At 26.3% G+C, this 15,124-nt stretch overlaps 1 protein-coding gene across 1 annotated transcript; it reads right to left on the reverse strand.

The window, feature by feature from the left end:
- Positions 1-10,582: 10,582 nt before the first annotated feature.
- LOC126845193 (uncharacterized) lies at positions 10,583-12,865 on the reverse strand. Its single transcript, XM_050583796.1, has 8 exons — positions 12,808-12,865; positions 12,681-12,716; positions 12,577-12,606; positions 12,028-12,078; positions 11,747-11,776; positions 11,646-11,675; positions 11,449-11,496; positions 10,583-10,644 (listed from the first exon to the last, which is right to left on the reverse strand). Exons 1-8 carry the CDS (start codon positions 12,863-12,865, stop codon positions 10,583-10,585), a joined length of 345 nt encoding a protein of 114 aa, XP_050439753.1.
- Between the last annotated feature and the right edge of the window lie 2,259 nt (positions 12,866-15,124).

The following is a 15,124-nucleotide window of genomic DNA, read 5'->3' on the forward strand; positions in this document are numbered from 1 at the left end:
ATTTTGTAGTTCAATAATGTATTTTATTTTTTTTTTTATCAAAACCGAGCTGTTTTCGACAGCAACGGTTGTAATGTAAACAAGTTTTTATAGGTATCACCAATGTTGAATAATATAGGAAGCTCTGTATTTTACAAAAACCATTTGGCTATATTATTTATTTTTTTTATCCAAAACGAGTTGTTTTTCTCAACATATTTAGTTTTGCAGTTGTTTTTATATGTTTGATCTACTTTGTTTTTTGCACGGTAGAATAGAAAAATTATAGCAAATACCCTGATAGGCCTTGTTGTTATTATTACACATAATAATCTGGCATTTTTAGATGAAATATTTTTTTTTTGCAAAAACGCTAGCAGTGCTTTTTATAAGATTTAATACAATATTTTCCTACAATTTGTATGGTTTTAAATTTCAAGGTTATTTGTCAACTTGAAAATATGGTGTTGCAATGTAAATAATTCACAACACCTCTAAGAATTGTAAACTGAACATTTTTAACTACTAGGGACATAATTTACATAATTTTGACTTTAAAAAAGAAAAGGCAGGAGAAAAAGTGGAGTCCTCCTGCCCTAAAACTTGAAATTTCTGTAACTTTAGTAACCAATACTGGTTATCGAACAGACATTATTTCAATATTTATAGCAGATAAGTCTAATTAATATTAATTTACGTGTTACACTTCAAAGCCGTTTTTAGATAAAATGTTTTTTGACATTTTTATGTCTTAGCTCTGGCACATAACCGAAAAAATTATAACGAAAAAAGCGTTATCGAAAAAGAAATGGGTATGAAGACAAGGTTGGCAATAGGGTTGGGGGTGGGAATAAGCTGTGGTGCATTACCGAAAAAATTATAACGAAAAAAGCGTTACGCTGTTATGTGATATGAGATAAGAGATATGTTGTACGTTCAACGTTCAAATTAGAACTAAATAATAAATTCAAAATAGTTAAATTCTCTATGGTAAGTTACTTTTGACCATATGATAAACACTACAATTTTAGTCAGCAACTTGACGTTTTAATATACTAGCTTGTTACTGCTTGTTAATATACTATATGATTATTCATAATTCCACCACTACTCAAAATTTATTCGGTACTTCAACGAGACATGAAAATGCTTTTTCGTGGTTGCAGACTCGGCTGAAAAACTTTTTATTTTGCAAAAATGCTAGCAGTGCTTGTTTTAAGATTTAATACAATATTTTCCTACAATTTGTATCGTTTTGGATTGCGCGGTTATTTTTCAACATAAAACACGTTGTTAGTAAAGTTAACGTGTTTTTTAACAACGACTGGTGTAATGTAAATAAATCATAACTCCTCTAAGAATCGTATAGTTATAAATTTTTAACGAATTACGAACACAATTTACATAATTTTGACTCTAAAAAAGTTTAAAAAAGAAAAAGATCTTTACGATTATTCTACAATTGCCGATTGTAGGCAATTGTAGAGTTTTAGTTTTACGCATTTTAAACTAGCTGTTAATATGTTACACTTATAGTAGGAGCGTATAGGGTTAGGGGTGATAGCTGGTTACAGATATTCAAGCAATATCATTGTTTAGGTGATAAAATCCATTTAAAAAAAACGCTTATCTAACTGACACAGATAATCCTCATGTGCATAATAATGTAAAAAAAACATTATTTATAATATTATGTTATGTGACAACACAAGGTGATCAATTTATCGTTTACCACTCAATACCTTACTGGGTTTAATAAGAATTATTATTTTTTCTTTACATAGAGTATTTATATGATGAGATCTCAATTATTCATCATTTTTTTTGTTCAAACATTTAAGTACACAAGTGACGTAACAAAATACTTTTAAAACCTACTTGTTTACGAAAAAAAACTATAATAATACTGTAATACAGGTATTAGAAAGGATAAAACAATTAAATATAAAGTTTAATAGTTTTAAGATTCAATATAAAAGACATGAGTTTAATTATTATGGTATGGTGTTTGGCAGTGAGGGAATGAAGCCAGATGAGTACAGAATTAAAGCGTTAATGTCTTTAAAACCACCTAAATAAAAACTGGAATTACAGAGATTTTTAGGAGCTTTTAATTACTTATGACGACCTCATGTTAATTACACCTCTGAGAGACTTATAAAAAAAATGTTAGTTAGTTGTGGAGGGAAGCTCATACTGATGTATAAGACAAACTGAAGCAAATAGTTGCAAGTTCTCAAGTATTTGTGAATTTTGACCTAGAAAATGTGATAACAATACATTGTGTTAGTTTATCTCTTATGTTTTACAATAGTAAGAATTATCAAATTTTACAAAAAATTAGTAAAGTTTATTAATTGTAGTTTTATTTCAATTGAAGGTAAATTGTTATCTGCTTCGATTAGGCGTTGTAAACAATTGAAAATACTAGTTTTTTTTTTGTTATAAATTATCTAATAAATGTATCTCTAGAATTTATACGGCGAATGTAAAAGACATTTTAATTAAAATTAAAAATTTACAATAAAAATAAAGTATGGTATTTACAAGTATGGTAAATGGTTATACCATTTATTTCCTCTCATCTTGGAACCCTGATATTTCCATAATTGAAAATACATTTTTAAATTTGCATTTAATACTTTAGATTAATAACGAACATAATACTACCACTATTTCTTAAACATCTTGAAATAATAAACAAAAAGTTACTAATAAATACTGTATTGATTTTAGAAATATGTATTCATTCAAACAGTGATTTAAAATTAGTAGGACCCGGTTATTATATTGTGTGTTGTAGTCACAGCAATAGTGTCTATAAAAACCAAAACAGGAAACCCAAAATATCTCAACTTCCAGTCTTATTTTATAATCAATTATAAATTATATTTTTCCCATTATAAAAATTGTTTAAAAGTGGAACAACTTTTTTTTTATTGTTTCTCTTCTGTTGACGTTTTTATTTGTATTATTGTGTACATTTCTTTGCTATCTAAATTTTTTAATTTTAATTTCACTTAATTTATTTAAATTTAAAATTTCAACTGCGCTTTCACGATTTTTGCAACAATTCACTTGCTTTTCATTTTTCTGCCTTGACGGGCAGAGTTCAGTATCTACTTTTTTACCAATAAAATGTACGGTTGTATTTGAATGTATTGTCCTACGTTTGTTAGATATTAAAGTTTTAAGTATTGTATAGAAAGCTCCTCTTTATGGATTATTCTTTAATTAATACAAAATCAGAAAATAACAAGACAAATGCATCAATAAATACCGATTTTGAGATAAAAGTGATTTTAAACCCTTCAAGATTCTCGGTGTCAGTATAATAATTTGATTAAAATGTGTACAACAAGCAATATAATTCTTGTATCTTGTATTCTAGATCACACATTTTATAATTATTTTGTGCATACATTCAGATTCCCTTATTATCTTATATGGCTATATAATATACGTTGAAACAAAAAACCTTTTTTTCCAAAACAATATAATAAAATCTATAAAATGTGTTACTGTACAGTACAATATTGTATTTTGTTTTTTTTTTATCAAAACCGAGCTGTTTTTACAGCAACTGTTGTAATGTAAACAAGTTTTTCTAGGTATCACCAATGTTGAATAATATGCGAAGCTCCGTACTTTACAAAAACAATTTGGTTTTATTATTTATTTTTTTATCAAAAACGAGTTGTTTTTCTCAACATTTTAGCTTTGCAGTTGGTTTTGTATTTATATATTTTATTTCTTGCACGGTAGAATCTCGATGTTCCAAAAATTATAGCGAATACCCTGATAGGCCTTGTTGTTACTATTATACGTAGTACAGTTAAAAGGCGTATTCAGATAAAATGTTTTTTTTTTTGCAAAAACGCTAGCAGTGCTTTTTATAAGATTTAATACAATATTTCAAGGTTATTTGATCACACGAAAACATGTTGTTGCAATGTAAATAATTCACAACACCTCTACAAATCATAAACTGATAATTTTTAACGACTAGGAACTTAATCTACATAATTTTGACTCTAAAAAAGAAAAGAAAACAGGAGGAAAGGGGAAGTCCTCCTGCCATAAGCTTGAAACTTCGGTAACTTCAAAAATAATTAACCAAAAATGGTTATCGACCAGACACCATTTTTAGTACATTATTTTTAATTAAAAAAAGTTAATGAAAAGTGTAAGTCACCATTCAAATTTCAATAGTGGCAATACAAAAAAACTATGTTGAGAGGGGTTTAAAACAAAGAAAATTGTGAGAAATTGAGATCACATTGTGTCAAAACATTTTAAAAAAAAAACAGTAATTATTAATTATACCCAGTAAAATATTGTGTGGATCACAATATGTTGAACACTCTATTTATGTTTAACTTAGGGCCGGTATTTTAAATGTGGTTTATCTTAGGTTTAAGTTAAACCAAAAATTATGATTAAGGTGAACCTTAAAAGTGAATGAGTAGTTCGATTCTCTAATAAATGTATCTCTAGAATTTATACGGCGAATGTAAAAGACGTTTTAATTAAAATTCAAAATTTACAATAAAAATAAACTATGGTATTTATAAGTATGGTAAATGGTTATACCATTTATTTCCTCTCATCTTAGAACCCTGATGTTTCCATAATTGAAAATACATTTTTAAATTTGCATTTAATACTTAATATAAATAACGAACATAATACTACCACTATTTCTTAAACATCTTGGAATATAAAACAAAAAGTTACTAATAAATACCATATTAATTTTAGAAATATGTATTCCTTCAAACCAATAATAATGAGTAATATATAAATTATTTTTTTTTTAAAGTGGAACAACTTTGTATTAAAAATAATTTTTAATTTCACCTAATTTAATTGGTTTTGAGTTTTCAACTGCGCATTCACGATTTTTGAAACAATACACTTTCTTACAACATTCTGTCGTAACGGACAGATGTCATTATCTACTTTTTTACTAATAAAATGTACGGTTGTATTTGAATGTATTGTCCTACGTTTGTTAGATATTCAAAATTTAAGTATTGTATAGAAAGCTCCTCTTTATGGATTATTATTAAAATAATACAAAATCAGAAAAAGAACAAGACAAATATATCAATAAATACTGATTTTGAGATAAAAGTGATTTTAAACCCTTCAAGATTCTCGGTGTCAGTATAATAATTTGATCAAAATGTGTACAGCAAGTAATATAATTATCTTGTATTCTAGTTCTCACATTTTATAATTATTTTGTGCATACATTCAGATTCTCTTATTATCTTATATGGCTATATAATATACGTTGAAACAAAAAACCTTTTTTTCCAAAACAATATAATAAAATCTATAAAATGTGTTACTGTACAGAACAATATTGTATTTTGTTTTTTTTTATCAAAACCGAGCTGTTTTTACAGCAACTGTTGTAATGTAAACAAGTTTTTATAGGTATCAGCAATGTTGAATAATATAGGAAGCTCTGTATTTTACAAAAACCATTTGGCTATATTATTTATTTTTTTTATCCAAAACGAGTTGTTTTTCTCAACATATTTAGTTTTGCAGTTGTTATTGTTTTTATATGTTTGATCTACTTTATTTTTTGCACGGTAGAATCTCGATGTTCCGAAAATTATAGCAAATACCCTGATAAGCCTTGTTGTTATTATTATACGCAATACACTTAAAAGGCATTTTTAGATGAAATATTTTTTTTTGCAAAAACGCTAGCAGTGCTTTTTATAAGATTTAATACAATATTTTCCTATAATTTGTATTGTTTTAAATCTCAAGGTTATTTGTCAACTTGAAAACATGCTGTTGCGATGTAAATAATTCACAACACCTCTAAGAATCGTAAACTGATAATTTTTAACGACTAGGGACATAATTTACATATTTTTGACTCTAAAAACGAAAAGGCAGGAGAAAAGGTGGAGTCCTCCTGCCCTAAAACTTGAAATTTCTGTAACTTTAGTAACCAATACTGGTTATCGAACAGACACCATTTCAATATGTATAGCAGATTTGTCTAATTATTATTTATTTACGTATTACACTTCAAAGGCATTTTTAGATAAAATGTTTATTTTGCAAAAATGCTAGCAGTGCTTGTTTTAAGATTTAATACAATATTTTCCTACAATTTGTATCGTTTTGGATTGCGTGGTTATTTTTCAACATTAAACATGTTGTTAGCAAAGTTAACGTGTTTTTTAACAACAACTGGTGTAATGTAAATAAATCACAATTCCTCTAAGAATCGGATAATTATAATTTTTAACGAATTACGAACATAATTTTTATAATTTTGAATCTAAAAATATTAAAAAAAGAATAGATGTTTACGATTACTCTACAATTGCCTACAATCCCTATCAAACATATTTGAACTCTTTAGGACAAAAGCTTAAATCTACTATTATTTATTAAGCTGAAATTAGTTTTATGCATTTTAAACTAGTTGTTATTTTGTTACACTTATGACAGGAGCGTATGAATTAGGGGTAATAGGTAGTTACAGATATTCAAGCAATATCATTGTTTAAGTGATAATATCATTATCAAAATAACGCTTATCTAACCGACACAGATAATCCTCATGTGCATAATAATGTAAACAAACTTTATATATAATATTATTATGTTATGTGATAATACAAGGTGATCAACTTATCGTTAACCACTCTTTACATAGGTATTGTTTTTATGCAATGGGATCTCAATTTTTCACCATTTTTTTTTTTTACTCCCCTCACTACTTAGCTTTTTTGATAGCCTTTTTAGAAACTTAAATAATAACGCATATATTTCATTAACTTTTTTAATCGAGATTAATGTAGTAACAATTTTGACTGGTCGAAAACCGGTGTTGGATAAATATTTTTGAAGTAATTGAAGTCTCAAGTTTAGGGCAGGAGAAAGGGTGGAGTGAACTATTATTTTTATCTACGAACATTTCCCAACCACACTTCCCCACCCATCCTAACTTTTAAACTCTATCAATTTTAAAAATAGTTCTTAAGTTTCAAAAAATGGGATCAAGAAAACTAGTTTGGGAGGGGGGTAAAAACAAAAAAATATTAAGAAATTGACATCACATTGTATAAAAACTTTATGGAAAAATAATTGTATTATTAATTATACCTAGTGAGATATTGAGTGGTTCACTATAAGTTGATTCCCCTATATTATTGCTATTTTAACGAAATTTTGGTCAACGTTTATGACCAATAATAAAAACCTAAATGGTAAACAAATAACATTAACAGTTGTTTTTGTATTTAAATGTTTGACCTATTTTATTTCTCTCATGGTAGAATCTCGGTGTTTACAATATTTTCCCACAATTTGAATGGTTTTAAATAATATGTTTTTTTTCAACATGAAAATATTTTGATAGCAAAGTTATCGCTTCGTTTTTACAGCATTTTATCATTTAAAGTAAACAAATCAAATTTCTTTATACCTAAAAGTTTAAATGTGATTCACCATAATCAAAGCGTGTGTCGAAAGTTTTTAATACACGATATTATGATTTTCAAAATAACTTTAAAGATAAGCATTGTTTAGCTTTAGAATATTAATTTCCAATGGAATATAACGAAAAAATAATTAAAATTAACGTGAAATGATAAGTGTTACCTATTAGTCATAATAAAAATATTACACGGCAATTTTTAGGTTAGGTTAGGTTGTATGTTATTTTGTTATCAGTTGACAGTTTTATATCATTCAAATATTCTTATTGGAACTTGGATGTACAGCAGCTATCAAAGCAATGACTTTAGCGTTTCTTCCATAGCGCTAAAATCCGAAAAAAATATTTTACCCTCTTCACCGCACGTCTATTACTTCTAATGCTAATAACTGTAACACCAATTGTTAGAACTAAACTTGCAAAAACTAATCTATCCAAAAACAAAATTATTTATAGGGATTGCTATTTGAAAATCAAAAGTTGCTGTCGAGTTTACGTGAAAGGGGGGGAGATGTTCAAGAATATTGATTTATAGATTTATTGATGTATAGAGAAGAGTATGAAAAAGACTAATTATCGATGTCTTCAACTACCTAATACACAGAAAGAAGTTAATGAAATCTATGCATTACTATTTGAGTTTTAAAAGTTGCTTACAAAAATTTTAAGTTGGGAGTAGTGTAAAAACGAAAAAAATTGTAGAAAATTGATATCATATTGTATCAAAACAAAACGAAAAAAAAAAATTAATTTTTTTATTTAACTCTATGGGATATTGAGTATTTAATGATAAAAAAAATCACCTAGTATATATGTATATATAGAAACCGCTGATACGTAACACTAATATTTTAGTTTTACTAAAATAAAGACTCTAGACTTTAGACTCTCGCTTTTTTAGTAGGTCGTTTATGTACTGACAGATAGCTAGACTTACACTACACTTAATCAGTATTAAGTGACAAAATAGGTGTATTAAAAAAAAATGTAACGACTTAAAGTTACTAATATTGAATAATGGTGAAGCAATGTGGACGGATGGGATGGAATGGAAGAGGAGTGGTCTCGCCAAATGACCTAAATAGCCTGTATATTAAGCCAATAGAAATTATGACTGAAAGTAGTGAATCAATTTATAATATCGAGCAAAGATTTTTAATTATGAAGTAGATTTATTTATTTGACAATTTTGATATTATTGTGGTACGCAAAAAATATTTAAATATAATAAAAGAAGTATTTTATAGTTGATGATGTATTAGTTAGAGTTGTATTATTTATTATAATAAACATGAGAGTACAGAAATTATTTAACTAAAAATGAAGTAAATACGCTTTCCCCAATTGCCAAATGGTTTTCGTTGTTTACAATATATAAAATACCGTAAAAGTACTTGAATGACATCATGATATTTTCTTCATGTCTTATGATACAAGTATCGTCGGCTGAAACAATAGCATCTGTTGAGTATGTATATGGAAATTTTGAACTCATGAACAATCCTATCATCCGACATTGGTAGAAAAAATGAATATTGTGGTTTCCTGGGTCTAAAAAATAGTTTTCAAAAGTAAGCCAAATTTAGCTAGCTGCATTGACAAAAAAATACATAGTTGGACGAACTCTGGCTAATCTTATATCCTCACCCAAGAAAAAAAGTGTATTGAGTCACAAAATGTAAATTTTACAGGATAGAGAAAACTATAATTATTTATTAATAAATTAATAAATAACTGTATTCTATCAAGGATAAAAGAGACAGCTGAAAATGTAATTGGTCAATACCAAAGTGGTTTTAGGCCAGATAGATCAACTGACCAAATATTTATCGTCAGGCAACTTTTACAAAAAAGGCAGTGAATAGAGCATGAAATTTAAGTCTAGGTGATCCAAAAAACCGGAAAATTGAAATTTTGTACTTAATACACTTTTGTTCTTAGGTACGGATATTAAAATAATAAAACAACTATAAGTATTAAACATCTTGTTGAACTAAGTTTAGTTAAATTAATTGGACGATTTATTTATGTAGTTATTTAAACTATAAATGAGTTAACTGTAATGTTTTTTTGTCCAAATATGCATTTTTTCCGTGTAACCACTAGTTTTTTTTTATTATTTTATTGTTTACTGTTTATAATATCGGTTATTAACGTTAATAAATGTTTTTTAAACACATTTCTTCGCTCATTTCCAAGTCTTGCAACACCTCGTTTATCTCTACCTGAAAAATCAATAAATGTGTTAACAAAGTATAAATAATTTTTTAAAGTGATATTATTATGACAATTTTGGAACCTCATTAAAAACGATGAAATTTCATAATTACGAATTACATTATTCGAAAAACACACATTTATCAAACACACTAACCATTAAAATATGTTTTATTGGAATTATACGTTTATGTGGTGTCTATTTAAAAAAAAAAGTTATTCGAAAAATCTGTTATTTATCAACCAAATAATATTTTATTCAACTAGTATGTTATTTAAAAAAAAAAACTGTTTATTGACCGATTTTCTATAGTAATCTAGCTGGTAAGAATGGCCAAAGTGAAGAAAAAGTAGACATTTTAATGAATAGTAGTTTAATCAATGTCAAAAACTTATTGTGATATTTTATTATAGTAAGAAGATGTGTGGCAACTATAATTACTGGTTTAATTTTACACTGACAATTCAAATTCCAATTGAAATAAATATGGCACACAAATATCGACTAGTGAATACAAGCCATTCTACTAGCTAATAAAATGTTTTATTAAAATAACTAATAAAAAAAAAAAGACTAATTCTTGTTGTTTAATACTTGTGTCGCTATAATGGGTCGCTATGCCCATTTATATCTAAATTTAGAAGTAAAACATATAAAGTTATAAGTTTAAAAGTTCAATGAAAGTACTATTTTGATGCGCTCTGTTGGGGATAAAATTTTTTGAACGCTAAAATATATAGCGTTTAAATGAACGTAAGGTTTTTGAAAAAATATTTGTGTTATGTTATGTTTAGTTTATTATTAACTTGTAAATTGACAGTTTTCATTTTAACAGTTTATTCTCATTACGTTACGAAAACCTAGATTGACTTAAAATAAATTTTGAATGACCATCTAGATTTTAAACGCTATTTACGATTGTCGGATAAAACGTATTTACCAAGAATTGCAACTTCAGTGGGATGAATGCCTGGAACAAAAACATAAAAATATGCAATACATATTTATTCGGTTATTGAATATGAGTATTTTATTAGATCGACGTACAACAATAATTTTAAAAATAAGATAACTTAGGCCAATTAATTAACTTAATTTTGTTTTAAATTTACTTTAATTATTAAATTTATTGAGCAATTATTAAAAAAGTCAACCTTGCCCAAACACTCCACGCTAGAATGTGATTTTATTAAGAAAATGTACTAGAGTCCTATGCGTAAAACGTGTAGATATTTATTATCTAATAAGAAAGATATTAATGGTTGCGGCGGCCGATAAGTTTTTACGAATTATCCATTATTTTATTTATCTTTCATTTTCATTTCATTTGATTAATTTACTTTTGTACACTTGTTTATTCAGTGTAAACTTTACGATTAATTAACGAGAGTACACCTATAGATGGTTAAAACTTATAAAAACTATATTAATAAAGTAGTTTTAGTTTACATCACTCTGTTGCACACAATCCCGTTTGTGATTTAGTAATTTTATTCATCAACGTAATTAAGTAACTCATGTTACTCAGGTAACTCATTGCTTATGAAAAGGGTCATATTAGTTCAATTAAAACTCATACAATTGGTTGAACGATAAGTTTGAAAAATTGGTATTCACAAATTAAAATAAGTATAGTGCATACGTTTAAAAACTATTTTTTCATAACTTTTTTTAAGTAAAACGGTGTGTGAAACACAGTTATTTTTAATTACCCGAAACTTTAACTATCAGTTTTGTAAAGGGTATGTAAAAATATGTTGAATTTTATAAATACCTGTGCCTTCTAAAAGTATTGCTTGCAGTTGATCCTCTAATCCATGCTCTAAAATTTTTAAAAAAATACACATTTTTATATTCGTGTATCGTCTATTGTTGTGGCAAAATTAATGTGCATATGATTTTTCTCATAATTTAAAAACTAATCTGAAAGCTTTGTGTAATAATGTACTATTAATATGAATTATGATTTACGGGAAGTTTCATTGTCACCAATTGGTTTGTCTGAAATTAAACGATAACATTTTATACTTGTGAATAACAAAAAACTATATGGAAATATTTTTAATTATTACCACATACTGCACACATATGACTCAATCTCTCTGAAATTATGATTACAAAAAAATAATTTTTTAACGATATTTCACTTAATTTCACGTTCCGTTACAAAAATTAAAAGGAGAAAGTCAAGGTATAAAATACACATTTAATAATAATAAGGAAGTTAAATTTACAAATTAATATTGACTGATTTGAATTTAATATTTTTATCACTCATAAATTTGCATTCATAAATTGTTTTTGCAGTTATTGTATGATAATTTAATCAGTTTGGTTATAGAATAATAATTACTCATGTCATCACCAAGTCGAACAATTTCTTTTATTTTGTCATTAAAGGTACCTGAAATAAATAAATAATTCATTGAGTTAAAAAAAATCAAATGAAATTTTAATGCGACATATTATGTATAATAATGTTCTGAATACAAGTAAATTTTTAGTTAAACTTGGCCTATTTAACTAGTGATAATCCGTGTTAGACTTTTATTACACAATTATTCTGTATTAATATCTATTATAGATCATCAATAACATTGTACAAACTGAATTATAATGTAATCATATTATTCGTGTGAGAGACTCTTTTGAGAAATATTCTCAATACAAGTTTGAGCTTATTATTCTCATCAAACCTCGACTTCGCCACTATTGATAACTACTGGAGTACTTCGGTAAAAACCATTTTTTTAAAAATACAATACACTCAGAGGCTAATAGTTGGAAACATTTTTTTATAGAGTCTATAGTACATAAATATAAATTAACTTATAGTCAGGTAAATAACAAGTACAACAAAATTATTAAATTTATAGAATTAATAATTGTAAGTATGTCTTACTACGAAAAATATGTATGTCAATGAATTGGTCTGTAACAAATTATGTATAAAAACTGTAATTCTTAAAACTTAAAAAGTATTTTGTTAACAAAAAAAGTACTGACTTGTAGTATCAAGCTTACGTCTCGATGCTAAACTATCTGGAAAAAAGTTGAATATTGAATTTTGTTTAGCTTTTTTAAACGTAAACCAAGTACCTTGGGTAGGTACTTGTAAAAGCGAATTACATACCATAATCTGCCAAAACGTTTACAATAGCACAGAAGAGAAACACATATATCACTTTCATTTTTGTCTGTAAGTAATAATACAAATTAAAACATATTAAACGGGATTATTAGCCTAAGAACTCGAAGTAATGTAGAAAAAAGACAATTGACTATTAAGCTAATAGTGTTATCATTAAAATTTGTTTAAATTTCCACATTAAAAAAACTATGGTTAGGTTTACAAATACAAATTTTAAAGTTTTACTAATATTTTTGTTTTATATAAAAAACAAATGGTTTTTGGACTGTATTATGTTTTATTATTTGTTGTTTTGAACGTTTGAATTTATTTGCATGATAGTACCTTATTGTTACAAATACTATGTCAAACACAAATTTCGTATTAAAACCAATAAAAATATTTAAACAAATGGTTTTTACCTACGTATGTCATGTATTCTGGTCAACACATTTTTCATTACTGTGTTCATATTTTCCGATCTCTTAATAAATAAATTAAATTCCTCTACATTCAGTAATACGTCGCAGTTAAGAAAAAAGTATCGTTATATATTTTCTATACAATCGAATGTTATGTAATAACACGTAAGAAATATAAATGTTTACACTAGAACGTTGTATAGACGATAGTATATAACCGCATAGTCCATCGAAATTTCTACAGTGTGATTATTTTATCATAGGTCACTCAATATCTCACTTAGTTCAATTTATAATTTTTTTTTTTTTTTTTCATAAAATGTAATCTCGATTTTCCACAAATTTATATATTTCCAGCCCCTCAAACTTAGTTTTTTTGATAGCAACTTTTCAAACATTAATTTTAACACATGCATTTTAAAAAAAGGCGTAGGCCCTATTCAACAAAGTCCAAATTCATTGTGTAAAGTATAATGAAACGTACGTGTCAACACTAATGTTAAACCAAATTTAAATTACAAAAAAACTTACAATATAAAACATTATCTGAAATGTTAACTAATAAATTTATTAGGAACTTAATTACATAGGACACACGCTTTTATTTTTAGTCAAAAATAAAAGATGTTAAACATTATTTAAAATTGTAGTTAATTTTGGGTTATTTTCAAAGTAACTGACATTTAAAATAAAATGTGCTACAATTGATTGGTAAATTGTTCTTTTAGTTAAATATTTTTTTACTATTTTTTAGAAAAGCATGTTTTTAAAAAAGTTTTTAAATTGAGAATAATGTACTAAAAAAATTCAATGGCCCATAACAAGTTTTGAATAGCTATTTTTGAAGTACTTTAATAATAATAATAATAATATGAGTATGAATATCCAAAATTTCTGAGGATAGTGTTCAGTTAGTGCAAAACACTTGTTTAAAAAATACATGGTTTTTGGTGTTCAATATATAAACATATTAGAGTTTCTACGTTTGGAGGAGGAGCTAAAACCGCTAAAAATTAATTTAGTATCTATTCAACCAATTATGAAGTACGCTTTTCTTTTTAGACAAAAATTAAAGATGTTTAAAATTATTTAAACTTATTGTTTATTTTTGGATGTTTTCAAAGTAACAGATATTTTAAAAAAAATGTGCTATAATTGATTGATAAATTGTTATTTTAGTAAAAATTATTTTTTAGTTTCTTAGTTCACTTTTTTACTATTTTTTAGAAAGGCATGTTTTTAAAAAAGTGTTTAAATTAAGATAAATGTACTAAACATTTTTGGCTGGTCGGTAACAAGTTTTGGATAACTACTTTTGAAGTACTCAAATGATAATATGGGTATCCAAAAATTTCTGGTAATAATATTCAGATAGTGCAAAACACTTATTTAAAAATTACATGTCTTTATGTGTTCAATATGTGAATATATTAGAGTTTCTACGTCTAGAGGAGGAGCTAAAGTAGTATCATATAAGCATAATATGGTATACAACTAAAAAAGGGCTAAAAGTCCTACACTACAATACCAAAAAACAATTCACATCAATTCTAAATACAATAAAAAACGTTATGTATCACTTGCATTAGACCAGCAACATTTAGTGTTAATAAAATATTATAATATGTAAAAGTATATTTACAGTATGTGTGGTATGGATTAAAACATTCAACATAAACAAAGCAGCAAGAAGCTATAAGCAATTTTTTTTTTATAAATAACGACTACGTTAAAAATTTGCATCAAAGCGTTTATACCGTTTATTTGAAGGTGGTTTTATCACTTTTATTAATAATAATTCCTGTAGACCTGTGACCTCTGCGTCTCTACTGCTTTGACCCCACTGTACTGGCTTACTAGGATAAAATCACTTTCAAGTAAACGCTTTGATACTTACT

The sequence above is a fragment of the Adelges cooleyi genome, unplaced genomic scaffold (genome assembly GCF_023614345.1).
Source record: "Adelges cooleyi isolate 19-005CV unplaced genomic scaffold, UGA_ACOO_1.1 ACOO_flye_CR_arks_rails_tigmint_CR_PRNA_70, whole genome shotgun sequence".
Taxonomy (NCBI): domain Eukaryota; kingdom Metazoa; phylum Arthropoda; class Insecta; order Hemiptera; family Adelgidae; genus Adelges; species Adelges cooleyi.